We start from the raw sequence: 14,688 nt of genomic DNA on the forward strand, positions 1-14,688 counted from the left end.
AAATTTTACATTTATTGTCAATAAATAGGTGTCAAAGTTACATTAACATCTTTTAAAATAGACGGATGAGTGGATCGCCTCGGACGTCAATGAACGATTCAAAGTATGAATGAATAAACATGGAGTAACTTCTAAGACCAAGAAATGACGAGGATAAATAACAAAAGTGAGGCATTTGCAGCATCAAAGAGTTTGGACAATACTTTGACTAATATATTGGCCTTTTTTTTTTTTAATATTCAAGTTCATTGAATTATAAATTTTAGTTATATCGACATGTTTACACAAAGAATTTCTATTTTTCGGTGGTTGTGTTACTGTTTCATATTTTGCCAAAAAGTAGTATATATTGTGATCTGTTCAAAAATATAATAAAAAGATAGGTCACCGAGCATTTTTTGAAGCTACAGGTTGTGCCAAAATGGCACATTTTGTATGGATTATAAAGGGAAAACATCATTATGTGATTAGAAGCTTAACTAAATGATAGAATTGTAAAATAAAATACGAAAAGATAGCTTTTAGAAAATACTTTAAGAATATCAAAAGAAAATATAGGGTAATCGCAGATTTTTTCCCCAGCCAGAATATAAAATAGCAAAAATTCATGTAGATTCGATCAGAAAATGCACTATTTCAGAGTTGCTTCCCCTTAAAATACAATTTTTATATAAACAGTAAAATTCAAGCATAAATAATCTACGATTGTTATAATATTTTAATATCTTTAAGTTAAAATTTAATACATTTCTTCTTTTAATTGAAAATTACATGAGTTATCTGCATTCCTGATCATATTTTGCTAATTTGGTTGAAAATCTTGACCGTAGATGCTCTGTTACGTTACAATTCAAGATAACAAAAGACAACAATACCACTATCGATTCTGAATACACGACAAACGCTATCGTTCAACGAATGCAAGTTCTTTTAAAATATCTTCTCACCTTCATCTAAGATATACTGCAGAAAAGGCCGATTTAATACATTAAGCGTCTAACCTAAATATACATATCTGAAAATCATACCTGAAAATGGTTGTCCACGGGTGCGCTATTTGGACTAAGTAGTGATATACTGACCAATTATTTGACCATCACTTATTATGTCGAATGATATTTCATCTTTGACATAATTTGCCTTATCTGTTTGTGTGTGTGGGTGGATAATTTAGTGAATAGAGAAGCAACTGCATGGTATAACTTATAAACGGAACTTAATAAGGAGGAGGCATGCCTTTGAATAAAAATTGGAAAACAGAGATCAATTGACATATACGTTAAATACTATACGTCAAAGTTCGGCCTTTAACAATGAGCAAAACCTTTACGCAAAGTAAGATATAAATAAGGCATCGAAATGACAAATGTTAAACAATCCAAACGAGAAAACTTACGGCCTGGTAAAGGACAAAACAATAAACGGTATAAAAAAGGATATACAACAAAAGAAGACAGCCACGGATTTGGGACAGGCACATACAGAATGTGGCGAGCTCAACATGTTTGATGACGCAAATCCTTCCCTTAAACCTGGGAAAGTGGTGTAACAATACAGCACAAAAAAAGTCATGAACAAACTATACAAATCAGTTAAAAAGGGCTTCACTCATCAAATCGACACCATAAACTAGATTCCCTCTCCACTCTGAGGTAACTGTACTATAACAAAGTCAATGTAAGACTTTTGAGATATCATTGTGTCTGGGTGACACAAATGGTCCCCCCGCAGATACAAAATGTAATTTAAAATGCACAAAGTTGACCATGGGGGCATTAGGTCTATGGTTCAATGTAAGAGGAGTTATTCTGAAGCGATATGCACCTCTTATGCAAGTAATACTCCAAACTGTGAAAATATTCAAACTATCTCCCAAAAGGGCAAATAATAATAAAAATCAAAACCCTTATAGCTACATGCGCACCTTCAATATGGTGTCACCATATCACAGTAGCATGGGTTCGAATCCCGGCGAGGGAAGAACCAAAAATTTGCGAAAGCAAATTTACAGATCTAACATTGTTGGGTTGATGTTTAGACGAATTGTATATACATTATGTACACAGCCATGTATCACCATCATTGATGGCGATCCGATGGATACTTCTGTTGTAGAGTTGTCACTGACTCAGACGTACTTATGAATATAATTATTTTCTGTGACTGTATATTACATTAATTTGTAGGATCCTTTACTACAGATAATTTAGCTGATCTGTAACAATAACATCTTCATGCCTTATATATCATGTACTGCAGTACGCCGCTAGATTAAAACTGACGTGGAAAGGTAACACACGGCCAGCGAAAGCTCTTTTTTTGAGAGCCCAGGTGGTCGTGTGGTCTAGCGGGGCGGCTGCAGTGCAGGCGATTTGGTGTCATGATATCACAGTAGCATGGGTTCGAATCCCGGCGAGGGAAGAACCAAAAATTTGCGAAAGCAAATTTACAGATCTAACATTGTTGGGTTGATGTTTAGACGAGTTATATATATATATATATATATATATATATATACAAACAGCCATCAAAGTGAAATATTCCTATTATTTAAACTGTAGCAGGAGTTTTCTGGAATTACTATACATTTTGTATATATATATAATGGGATGGACAGACAAGGGTAAAACAATATGTGTCCAATTTTCAGTTTCGAGGGGAATAAAAACACCAATAAAATACCCACAAAAGGCACCAAGTACAGATTTGACCGTACTCATAGTTACTGAAAGCTAGTTAGAAACCACTTAAAAATTGGGAGAGATCCGTTTGCGAAAAAATGCGTCCTTTCGCGCCACACCTTTTTTCCTATGTTACGTTTGCGCCACCTGTTTTAAAATTTCATGGAATCATGTGCCAAAAAAAAAAAAAAAAAAAACCATTGCGCAAATTAGAAGAAAAATTACTTCCCTCCTCCTTTATTCGGACTTGGAACCGGCAGTTTACACGGCAAATGTTTGCTTTTCTGAAACATATTATCTTCTTACTGCTGCTGCATGGGTACTTCCCAATTTAATGTATGTAGTAGCTTGTAACTTCACTTTATTGTCCAAAAACATAAACATTGAAGGATAAAATGCATAAAACAGTTCAATATCATTCATGTAGAATGCGGCTGCTCCATTACTGGTACCTCTTGACTCAGTGGCGGTTTCAGAGGGGCAAAGAGGGCGTACGCCCCCCCCCCCCTCTGCGCGGGCCTTTTTTTAATTTTGTAAAATGATTAATCAGACTAGACTTCGTGAACTTTGCCATTTCCTGTGTACTGTAGTATTTTATTTTAATGCGACAATTCTTTACTTATAAATATATTTTTCGTTGGAATTTACTGATTGACAAAGTCATGTCATTCTCTATGGTGGGGTTAAACAGTGCGTCGAAAAAAAACGTCGCTTAGTCATTCTGAAATTCAAATAACAGTGACACATTGCTTAGGCTGGGGATGACAATCATGACACCTTTAAAGCGACACAGGATTGAGCAAGAACGCATTAACTTCTATTTCACTATTCCACCAAGCAATCTATAGACTATTACATATTACACCCACATGAAAAAAAATTCCATGGCAATATTATTTACCTACGAAAACATGTTTAACCCCAAACGCCCCAGCCAATTTAAAAATAACATAGCTGAATAATGATCCCCAGTCAGTATAAGCTCTATAGATATATTTAAAGTCTAAGGTACGAACCATTTAATTTGAGGAGACAGTCTGAGATATTTGAGTGAAAAAAAATAACTGATTTTTGCCTTAAACAAAAATTCTGGCTGTATTTGGATTGACAACAATAATCATGTCCACTGTTTTTGCTATTAGAAACAAAAATTTCCAACAGAATTATTTAGCATTAAATGAACATGATGAATAAAAACGGGCATTTTTTTTTTTTGGTGGCAGGGGTTTGCATGTCTGAACTCTGAACGGAATGTCTGTTTCGCCGAACTGATTTTTTCAAGACCAGACTGCAACCTTCCTGATGGGTGTGGCCTTTATGTCTCCATTTGTCGACCGTCATTCATAAATTCGTTGTCATTAATTCAGACTCATTCTCAGCCTTTGATTGATTTGGAACCCCTCACTTCCCTTAATTTTGTTGGGTTAAACTTATCAACAAAACATTTGGATAAGAAATTGCTTGTTTGTCTTTTTTTAACTTGTGCCGGCCGTATTGTAAATTTCATTGAATACCCCGGCGTATATCTTGTTTACAACAAGAAATCTGTAAAGTTATGATAACTTAACTAGCTTACAACAAAACAGCGAGAATTTTCCATGTCTATTTTTCAGGCTATTGACAAGTCCCACATCAAATTTATCAGTTCATAGCTTTGGATCCATACTATCATTATATGATAGACAATCAATAGAGAGAATACAGCATCGAAAATATCCAACCCTTACACTTTGCAGCAACTACAAAATATACATGCCCCACGTCAGTAACCGTTTGAAAGTGCATATTACACTTATTTTATGTTTTAGCCCCAAAAAGGTCCCAATTTTTTTTTAAACTTCGCCCCCTTTACAAAATCCTGGATCCGCCCCTGTCTCTTGTGGTAGATAGTTTCAACCCATTCGCATGACTGGAACAAAGCACTGTGTCATCAACATATGTGGCTAAAACATAATCAGCAAAAGCTTCTATTTTCTTCTCTTTTTGACATATCTTGTATAAATATTCAGCAAAGCAATAAGTTTTATTCTCTCTCTGTACATTGACTGTCTAATGCATTTTAAGTCATTTCTCTCCAGATGCTCATTTTCTTGGTGAAATATCTCCAAACATATGATACTTTTTAAGCCAAAAATAAGAATAAATATATATTTATCATTAATACCTGAGACTACTATAGTTATAGTAGTCTCAGTTAATACTTATGAAATACATGAGTACAGGTAAAATTGGCGCAAATGAGTTCCGAAAATTGGCGCAATTGATACATTTGGAAAACAAAATTAGGCGCAAATGATACCCCTGAAAAACAGCAATTGGCGCAAAAGGACTGCTGCCTTAAAATTAATGTATCTAAGACTAATATACAAAATCAGTACACATCCAAAATATAATGGATTTAGTAAAAACTTATTTAACAGTCAGAGAAAATCTAGTGCAATGCCAAAATATAGGTATAGACAGAATATATTCAATCTGTTATCCTGTTCTTTGTCTTTAAACGAAAAACGTTTTAAAATGCCACCAGGTTAATTGCAGTTTACCAAACTATATTTGTGCAAAACTTATGTAACAAAATAAAACAATGAAAACTAGGTTCGTTATACGCCAACATTTTACGAGATATTCCACAAGTGTAACAATTCTGGTATTAGATCACCATTCGACACCACGACCAGGGTTTCCCCTTATGAAATGAACTACAGGATCCTACTGGAGATTACTTCACATGTTCTTTTCTCAAAATGGTTCTTCTTACCGAGAAAAAACTTGTAGGGTCGATATTTTTCTTGGACGGTGAATAGCAAGATAAAAGTTTATTACCTTTCGCTGCATGGGTGTCCAGTACAAATGTTATTGCGGAATTATGGGCGTGATTGCATGTAATTGTAATAATATCCGTAGCTATCATGTCTAATGAAAATAAAAATGAAAATATAGTTAGAATTAATATTTTCTCAGAAAAAATACATAAAATATATAACTCGATTGTAATACCGCTTCACATATGGTACAATTAAAGATGAATAAATGTCATTCGGTATTGTGATAACTTATAATGCTTGGTAATTAGAAAAAGAGAATGCTGAAGTATTTTTATTCTTATCTTAGCAGTGACGGGAAATGTTCGATTTTGAGACGGTCTAGCTATTAAAGATTCGTACGTTGTCTTAGAACAAATACCACAACAGTAAGAAGGTAGATATGTAATTTTAATAATAAACTCGACATAAAGATTCTTATATCATGGAGACTATGTTTTATTTGCCTTTTGACATCAGTAAATTTCACGGTGAAAAAAAAAATCCGTTGCTTATAATGCTCCGCCTTTACCTGAATAAAACTGTATTTATATAGTTTCTATTGTTTGATTCTCCGTAGCTGCCGGTTTCAGCCTACTGACGAGGTACTTGATTGAAAGGCGCGTTCCGCATACACCAAAATAAGCATGCCCATATGGCTTCGAAAAATCTGAAATTTGACAGTGTCACTAAAATGTGTCTGATCTCTTAAATTGTGTTAACAAGTTAGTAAAAATTTCTTATGATTTTTTTTATAAACTCAAACTAGTGCCCAATACATTTTCAATCCTTTAAAAAAAATATATTGGAGCCAAAGAATTCCATCTATATAAAATCGAAAACTTTAAATATAAAGAACTGTTGTGTAAGGGTCCCAGATAGTGCAGCAGTATTCGAGTTTTGGTATAATAAGGGTTTGGTATGCTCGGTCTTTGATGTTTACTGAGTTTATCTTTAAATTTCTTCTGATGAATCCAAGGGTCTTATTTGCTTTTGATGTCATGTTCTGAATGTGTTTGTTCCATTTTATGATACAGGTATACCTAAATATTTTGCATTTTCAACTGACTCAAGAATGTGACCGTGCATGTTATAATAAAAATGGCTAGGTGTTTTCTTTGTGATCACTCGAAGTATGTTACATTTGTCAGGGTGGAACTGCATTAGCCAGTCTTGTTCCCATTTGATTGTCCCTTCTAGATCTTCCTGGAGTGTAAGGCAATCTGACGTTGATTTAATCTGTCGGTAAATGATGGTATCGTCAGCAAAGAGCCTGATTTGACTGTGATGTAAATAGCCAGGTAAGTCATTAATGTATATTAAAAATAGTATTGGACCTAATACAGTGCCCTGAGGAACAATCTATTTTTTGTGACAAGTCGAAAACAATGTTTTTCTTCCAATTTAAGCATTACATATAGTGGCAGCTGAGGGAGAAACAAACAATTTTTTCCCAGAAAATCAAATGGTTGCTGCCTTACCAGGATGATGTTTGTCTCCTTTTTTGAAATCCAGTGTTACATTTGCATGGTTCCAATCACGAGGTACTTTTCCTGTTTGCATTAATTTTGTAAAAGTTAGAGTGAGTATGTCTGTGCATGTGTTGATGTTTTCTTTTAGCACTATTCCAGTAACGTTATCTAGTCCAGTTGCCTTTTTTGGATTTATATTTTTAATTAATTTATAGATGCCTTCTCTGTTGATATCTATATATATGTTGTCCATCATTGGATGTGTTGATGGACCTTTGTCAGGGATAACTGCATTAGTCTCGGATGTAAAAGCTGATTTAAATTGTTATTAGCTTTTTTTCAAGGGATCTGTATAAAGTAAACCTTCACTCCTAAGAGGTACAATACCAGTGTTTTCATTGTTTTGACCTTTTATGTATGAACAGATTTTTTTAAGTAAGGTTGTTTGTTAAATCTCGGATTTTCAGTCTCTTGTTTTTCAATGTCAAAAATCATGTTTTCGATATAATTCCAATAGGCACAATTCTCATCTCTTTCTGTAATTGTGTTTTAATTTGTTTGAATTTTTAAATATGTTTGCTATCATGTTTTTCTTTTTATATAATTTCTTTTTCTTATTTATCAGTTTTTTTTCAATTTTGAATCTATCTATGGTAGGTGGGTTTTATTACCTATTAGCTTAGTTGGTATATGCTTTTGGATACTTTCTGTTGTTTTTGTTTTAAATAAATTCCACATATTGTCTCTATCAAGTTCTAATTTGTGTTTTTCCATATGTGTGTATATTTCTTTTAAATCTTTTCCAATTGTTTTCCCAGTCTGCTTTCTTGTAAATGAATACTTCATGTGGTGACTGTTTGGCTTTCGAGAAGGAAAGATTACGTCATGGTCACCTAGTGATGGCCAGTAATGTGTCTACTCTGTTTACTAGGGATGAATTTGACATGCACAGAAGATCAAGTGTGCGGTCATTTCTTGTTGGTTTGTCAACTACCTGTGTGAGATTGTGATCTTGTAATATGTCTTATAGGTGTTGATGAAGAGAAGGATCTCATCTGGTTTGCTATGTATTACTGATGAATTTGACCAGTCAATATTGCCTTAATTGAAATCACCACTGTCAGAGCATGATATTTGCACTGGATATGTTGCATATCCTATTTAGTGAGCCTCGGATACTTAGATGTTCCAGTGATTCCCCTTTGTCTGATGGTGGTCTATAATATGCTCAAAGATAGGTGGTTTCATTTCTTGTTGGAGTTATTTTTGCCCATATTAAAATCTGTGTCTAATTCAGGCACATGTGATGTAATAAGTAAAACTGCATAAGTGAGCATATCATTCCCGATCTGTATTTTTTATTTATTTAAGACTTTGTATGGTAAATGCCTGTACCAAGTCAGGAATATGACAGTTCTTGTCCATTCGTTTTTTATGCGTTTTGTTATTTGATTTTGCCATGTGATTATGGACTTTCCGAATTGATTTACCTCTGAGTTCAGTATTTTTGTGATTTTAGTTTTACTTTTTTTTTTTAGATAAATGTTTTACATTGTTGACCCATTGTTATAAATCAAATCTGATGATTTGAGTCAAATCGATGATCATGAATTTGACAGCTAGTGCCTCTTTGAAACGAAGCAATCATGCCTCTCTCATAACATGGAATTGTATATTTATAAGTTCCGTCCCTGCATTTATAAAAACGGTCCGGATTTACAGCATATCTTCACCGTACTTAGCTTTCGTAATAAAATTATCTGCCCTTGGCTTAAATTCATGATTTGTGATTTGACCCTATCTCTCTCTGTGACTTGTTCAAGAGCAAACCTCAAAACATGTAAGAGTATAAATATAGCCATTAATGAAAAGTTGATAAGTATTCATTTTGACACAATCTGATGGGCAGATATCACGCTTTCGGAGCTTTGCATATAGTGCCTTAGTGTCATAATTTTAGTGATAGCAGATACTGAGATAGGACACCCACACACACACACACACACTTCTTTCTTTCTATCAATACCAATGGGAAGCACAAAGCTCGACTATCAATGTATAATTTATACTGTTATAATAGAAGAATGACTATCCATCTTCCCATTGATAGAACCAAGTGCATTTGGACGCTTATAGAAATGTGATGCTATGTTTGGGGTTTCATTGGTGGGGTTCTGATCCCTTTTACTGTTTTGTCAGATTCCCGTAACCCGCTTACACTATGAACGTAAGCAATTCTCATTTTTTGGTTATTTCCAATGTCTCGCTAGACTTCATTTTCTGTTTTCACGTCATAATAATTTGTCTTTCACATGTCGCGCTTACAAAAAAATCATCAATCCTGCGTCGTGATTAGATCCCAAGGACACCCACTGTATTTAGGCCAAACAAAAACATTTGTGTTTACTGTACCAACACCTACCCTAATTTTTATCCTCTACCCTAAAGTTTTTGTCCATTTTCAATTAAGCACTTTGAAAGTTGCAATGTTGCTCCCATACATTATATAGATTCAATATAAAAAAATATAATAAAAATGGAAAAAATTCCCCACCAATTTTGCCTACCTTCCCTATTTTTTCAGCATGTGGAACAGGGACCCAATTTTTGCCCAATTGAAATGCATTGTAAATAAATGGGGTCCTGTTCAATTAAAAATTTTGATAGCCACAGGCAACAGGGTCAGTCTGTCTACTTCTGGGGAAGAATAAAGGCTACAGTTTAGACAATTTACTCTATGTACTGATGCCAGATTACATTTAAATCAATATTTTTTTTTACAGAAATTCAAACTAGAAAGCCTCCTACCCTTTCAAATAAATCTACATTCAGTTACAGAACTAGCGTGACTAGTCATTTGCTAGTGTAAGGCCAAATAAAAAAGTATGTGTGGTTCCAGTTACATCTGAAAAAAAGTTAAGGAGATAGCTAGGTATTTTTTTTTATTTTATGTTTTTTTTTTACGTCTATGGGAGCAACATTCTGACTTTGAACAGTGCTTAATGAAAAATGACAATAAAATCTTTAGGGTAGGCTATTTTTAAGCTGAAAAAGTAGGGACGGTAGGGTTACTGGAACCACACATATATTTTTATTTGGCCTAATAATAACACTACACAATTTTAAATAAAAATTATATATTTTTTTAAGAACTACATTCACATTGATTCATGGGTACTGGACTGGTTGCCGTAACTGGGATCTTATTCCTGGCATGTGACAGTAAACACACATACTTTTTTGTTTGGCCTTATGTTTTTTCTCGATCAAAAAATCTTTTTATGATTATCAGGTTAAGTTGAAGGTTTTGGCTTAAAAATTAGGATTTCTAAAAGTAAGTTCCTTTGAGTAAATTTCGTCAGTATATTTAGAAATTTTGATTATTCAACAAAAAAATATCATCATGATAATGGTAAGAGTTGTTGAATTCGTCAATTAAATTCAATTTATACTAGACTTTACTGAGTTTGGTCATAAACTGTGATTCATAAAAGTACAAACACAAGTATGCTATTAAAGGGGCACAATTAGTGCCCATAGGAATAACTACACCCAGTCAATAAATGTTGCTGAAACATGCATGTACATAAATATTATGGAAAAAATTAACAGCTTCAATCATCTCATTATAGAAGGCCTTAATTTAGCAACATTGACCAAACAACCATTTAATTAAATAGGAAATGTTTTTTTTTATAAGATTGTGAGAAAGTGTAGTGTAAAGAGTTGAAAAGTCAAAACTGACAACAGAATCAAATAGACCATCAAAAGCATGTAACTTATCTAAATTAATAACATTCAAAGATTTCTTTACACTAAAAAAATAGAACATCCAACTATTTTTCTCTTGCTTGCTGGAGTCAAAAAGCAAGACATAGTTATGCCTCATTGACTTTGGATATATGTTAAAGTGTTGCTATTTTAATTTCAACATTTGCATTATAGAAATGATAAAAAAGTGAGACATATCTCTGTGATAGCAGTTTATTATATAATTTATTACAAATAATTTGTCTGCAGTACCAACATTTGACACACCAAAATTTAACCATTACTTTTCCTGTGAAAACATATACTTAATAGATATTCCAATTGAAAGTACTTTAAGTAATAAGTAATCTACATTTGGTGTATGGAATAGATGATCAATGATAACATGGTGTAATGTCTGTATAGCTGTGGTTCATAGATATATTATATATTACCATGACCCCATTGTGATGGATAGATATATTATATATTACCATGATAATGTTACACTTTGATATTTGTTGTGTTGTTCAAAATAGTCTGTTGAAACATTGTTTAGAATTTTCCTAAACAGAAGTTATGTTTGGCATCTGCAAGTTTTATTCATTTTTATTTTGTCCTTTTAATAACTTGAGAATTCAATTTTATAATTTATTTTGTAGGTGATGATCAGTATGATACGTCACAGTAAGATTCAAAAAGAGGTTTTGTTACTATATAGAGAATTTTTAAAGCTTGGTAAAGAGAAGCCTGGAATTGACAGTTATGTAAGAGTCCAATTTAAAAAGAACGCAATAATTCCACGTACAGAAACATTACGTATAGAGTACCTTATAAGGCAGGGTAGAAAACAATTGGACATGTTGAAAATGGAAGATGTTCAAAAGATGGGTGTATTTGTAGATGATCAATTAAAGAAAAAATAAATAACTACGAAATATTTGAAACTTTGATAAAATGATTAGGTTAAATTTTCATACTATTGTACGCTGGACATCCACTTTAGTGAAGCGTGAGGATGTCCATGAAAGAATTATTGGCAGTTTTCCAAATGATGGAATGCAAATGGCCTTTGCCTATGGATCTGGTGTTTTTAAACAGACAGGACATGGCGACATGAGTAAGAACATGCTGGATTATATTTTTGTTGTAGATGATGCACATAAATGGCATCACCAAAACATTAAAATGTATCCCAAACATTACTCATTTCTCAGGTTTTTTGGTGCAAAAAGACTAGCAAAAATTCAGGACAATTATGGAGCAGGAATATATTTTAACACTCTAGTTCAACATGAAGGAACATTAATTAAATATGGTGTTATAAGTACTGATCGTCTCGTTACAGATTTATTAGACTGGGATACACTATATGTGAGTGGTCGACTTCACAAGCCGGTCAAACTTTTAGTTATACCAACCAATAAACATTTATTATCTGCTATGCACATTAATTTACAAAGTGCTATGCATTCTGCATTGCTTTTACTTCCAGAATCATTCACTGAAGAAGAGTTATATACAAAAATAACAAGTCTATCATATTCAGGGGATTTCAGAATGCAATTTGGAGAAGATAAAAATAAAGTGTCAAACATTGTGAAACCCAACCTACCTTATTTTAGGCAGTTGTATGAAAAAATAATAGAGGGTGAAAAACATGTGATCTGGCATAAAGATGAAAATCGACTAGAACAGTACCCAACACATGTATCACAATTCCATCACCTGAATCTCTTACCAAAGTCCGTACATGTCAATATGGTGGTACTTCGTAAGCGATCAGGTGGCCTACCAGACATGGAGGAAATTATACGGAACTTGGCTCATGAGAGTCATTGTGATGACTATGTTACAAGAAGCATACAGCAAATTGTCACCAATTCTAGCTGGGGTCAGAGCATTAAAACAATACTTACGGCCGGGATAGTCAAGTCTGTCAGATATAGTTTAAAAAAAGTAAAGAAAATGATAAAAGGAAACAAGAAGAAATAGTACAAAATTTATATCACATGTATATTTGTGTGCAGTTAGAATAAATGCATCTTTTTGTTTTTTCATACGACCGCAAAAATTGAAAATTTTTGGTCGTATATTGGTATGACATTGTCGTCGTTGTCTGTCGTCGTCGGTGTCAGAAGACTTTTGGTTTTCGCACTATAACTTTAGTATAAGTTAATAGAAATCTATAAAATTTAAACACAAGGTTTATGACCATAAAAGGAAGGTTGGGATTGATTTTGGAAGTTTTGGTCCCAACAGTTTGGGAATTAGGGGCCAAAAAGTGCCGAAATAAGCATTTTCTTGGTTTTCGCACTATAACTTTAGTTTAGGTAAATAGAAATCTATGAAATTTTGACACAATGTTTATGACCACTAAAGGAAGGTTGGTGATTGACTTTGGGAGTTTTGGTCCCAACAGTTTAGGAATTAGGTGCCAAAAAAGGGCCCAAATAAGCATTATTCTTGGTTTTCGCACAATAACTTTAGTATAAGTAAATAGAAATCAATGAAATTTGAAACAATGTTTATGAACACAAAAGGAAGGTTGGGATTGATTTTGGGAGTTGAGATCCCAACAGTTTAGGAATTAGGGGCCAAAAGGGGGCCCAAATAAGCATTTTTCTTGGTTTTCACACAATAACTTAAGTATAAGCAAATAGAAATCTATGAAATTTAAACACAAGGTTTATGACCATAAAAGGAAGGTTGGGATTGATTTTGGGAGTTTTGGCCCCATCCTTTTAGGAATAAGGGGCCCAAAGGGTCCAAAACTAAACTTGAATTCATCAAAAATTGAATAATTGGGGTTCTTTGATATGCCGAATCTAACTGTGTATGTAGATTTTTAATTTTTGGTCCCATTCTCAAATTGGTCTACATAAAGGTCCAAAGGGTCCAAAATTAAACTTGGCTTGATTTTCACAAAAAATGAATTCTTGATTTTCTTTGATATGCTGAATATAAACATGTACTTAGATTTTTGATTATGGGCCCAGTTTTCAGGTTGGTCCAAATCGGGGTCCAACATTATTATATTAAGTATTGTGCAATAGCAAGAAATTTTCAATTGCACAGTATTGCACAATAGCAAGAATTCTTCAATTGCACAGTATTGTGCAATAGCAAGAAATTTTCAATTGCATAGTATTGTGCAAAGCAAGAAATCTTCAATTGCACAGTATTGTGCAATAGCAAAAAATCTTCAATTGCATAGTATTGTGCAATAGCAAGAAATTTTCAATTGCACAGTTTTTATGAAATATTCTTTGAATATTGGAGTTATCTTTCTTTGTCCAGAATAGTAATTGAATCAACTTAAATCATTGTTTTATACAATACACAATGTATATTCACCTTTACTACCAACTGATTAATTAAAACAATCTTTACCATTCAGTGATTACAAGCACTTTTTTTACATTTTAATATTTTATGATGTATTTAAATGAGTAGTTATTGTTGCATACTCCATTAGAAATTTGAATTGAGATCAGTTTTGGAATAAGGGAAAGGGGGATGTGAAAAAAAAGGTGAGGGGTTCAATTTTTCTAATTTCAGATTTCATAAATAAAAAGAAAATTTCTTCAAACATTTTTTTGAGAGGATTAATATTCAACAGCATAGTGAATTGCTCAAAGGCAAAAAAAGTTTTTAGGTCATTAGACCACATTCATTCTGTGTCAGAAACCTATGCGTCAACTATTTTTTAATCACAATCCAAATTTAGAGCTGAATCCAGCTTGAATGTTGTGTCCATACTTGCCCCAACTGTTCAGGGTACAACCTCTGCAGTCGTATAAAGATGCGTCCTGCGGAGCATCTGGTTTATGTTTGTGATAATAAATATAAATTCATTCGAATAATAAATAAATTTGAATAGCAGTATGGATAAGAATAACAAACAAGTTGAACTCTTATTCTAAAACTTTCCTACAAAGACATTGATTACTAGTTTCCCCTGCTAATAAAATTAGCAATATA

The 14,688-nt window shown here is 33.2% G+C and overlaps 1 protein-coding gene across 1 annotated transcript; it reads left to right on the forward strand.

Annotated features, from left to right (window-relative positions):
• Positions 1–8,713: 8,713 nt before the first annotated feature.
• LOC143067547 (phosphatidate cytidylyltransferase, mitochondrial-like) lies at positions 8,714–12,758 on the forward strand. Its single transcript, XM_076240890.1, has 2 exons — positions 8,714–8,794; positions 11,367–12,758. The coding sequence occupies exon 2, from the start codon at positions 11,662–11,664 to the stop codon at positions 12,697–12,699; it is 1,038 nt and encodes a 345-aa protein (XP_076097005.1). The 5' UTR covers positions 8,714–8,794; positions 11,367–11,661; the 3' UTR covers positions 12,700–12,758.
• The last annotated feature ends 1,930 nt before the right edge of the window (positions 12,759–14,688 follow it).

This window comes from Mytilus galloprovincialis, chromosome 3 (assembly GCF_965363235.1).
Source record: "Mytilus galloprovincialis chromosome 3, xbMytGall1.hap1.1, whole genome shotgun sequence".
Lineage (NCBI taxonomy): Eukaryota > Metazoa > Mollusca > Bivalvia > Mytilida > Mytilidae > Mytilus > Mytilus galloprovincialis.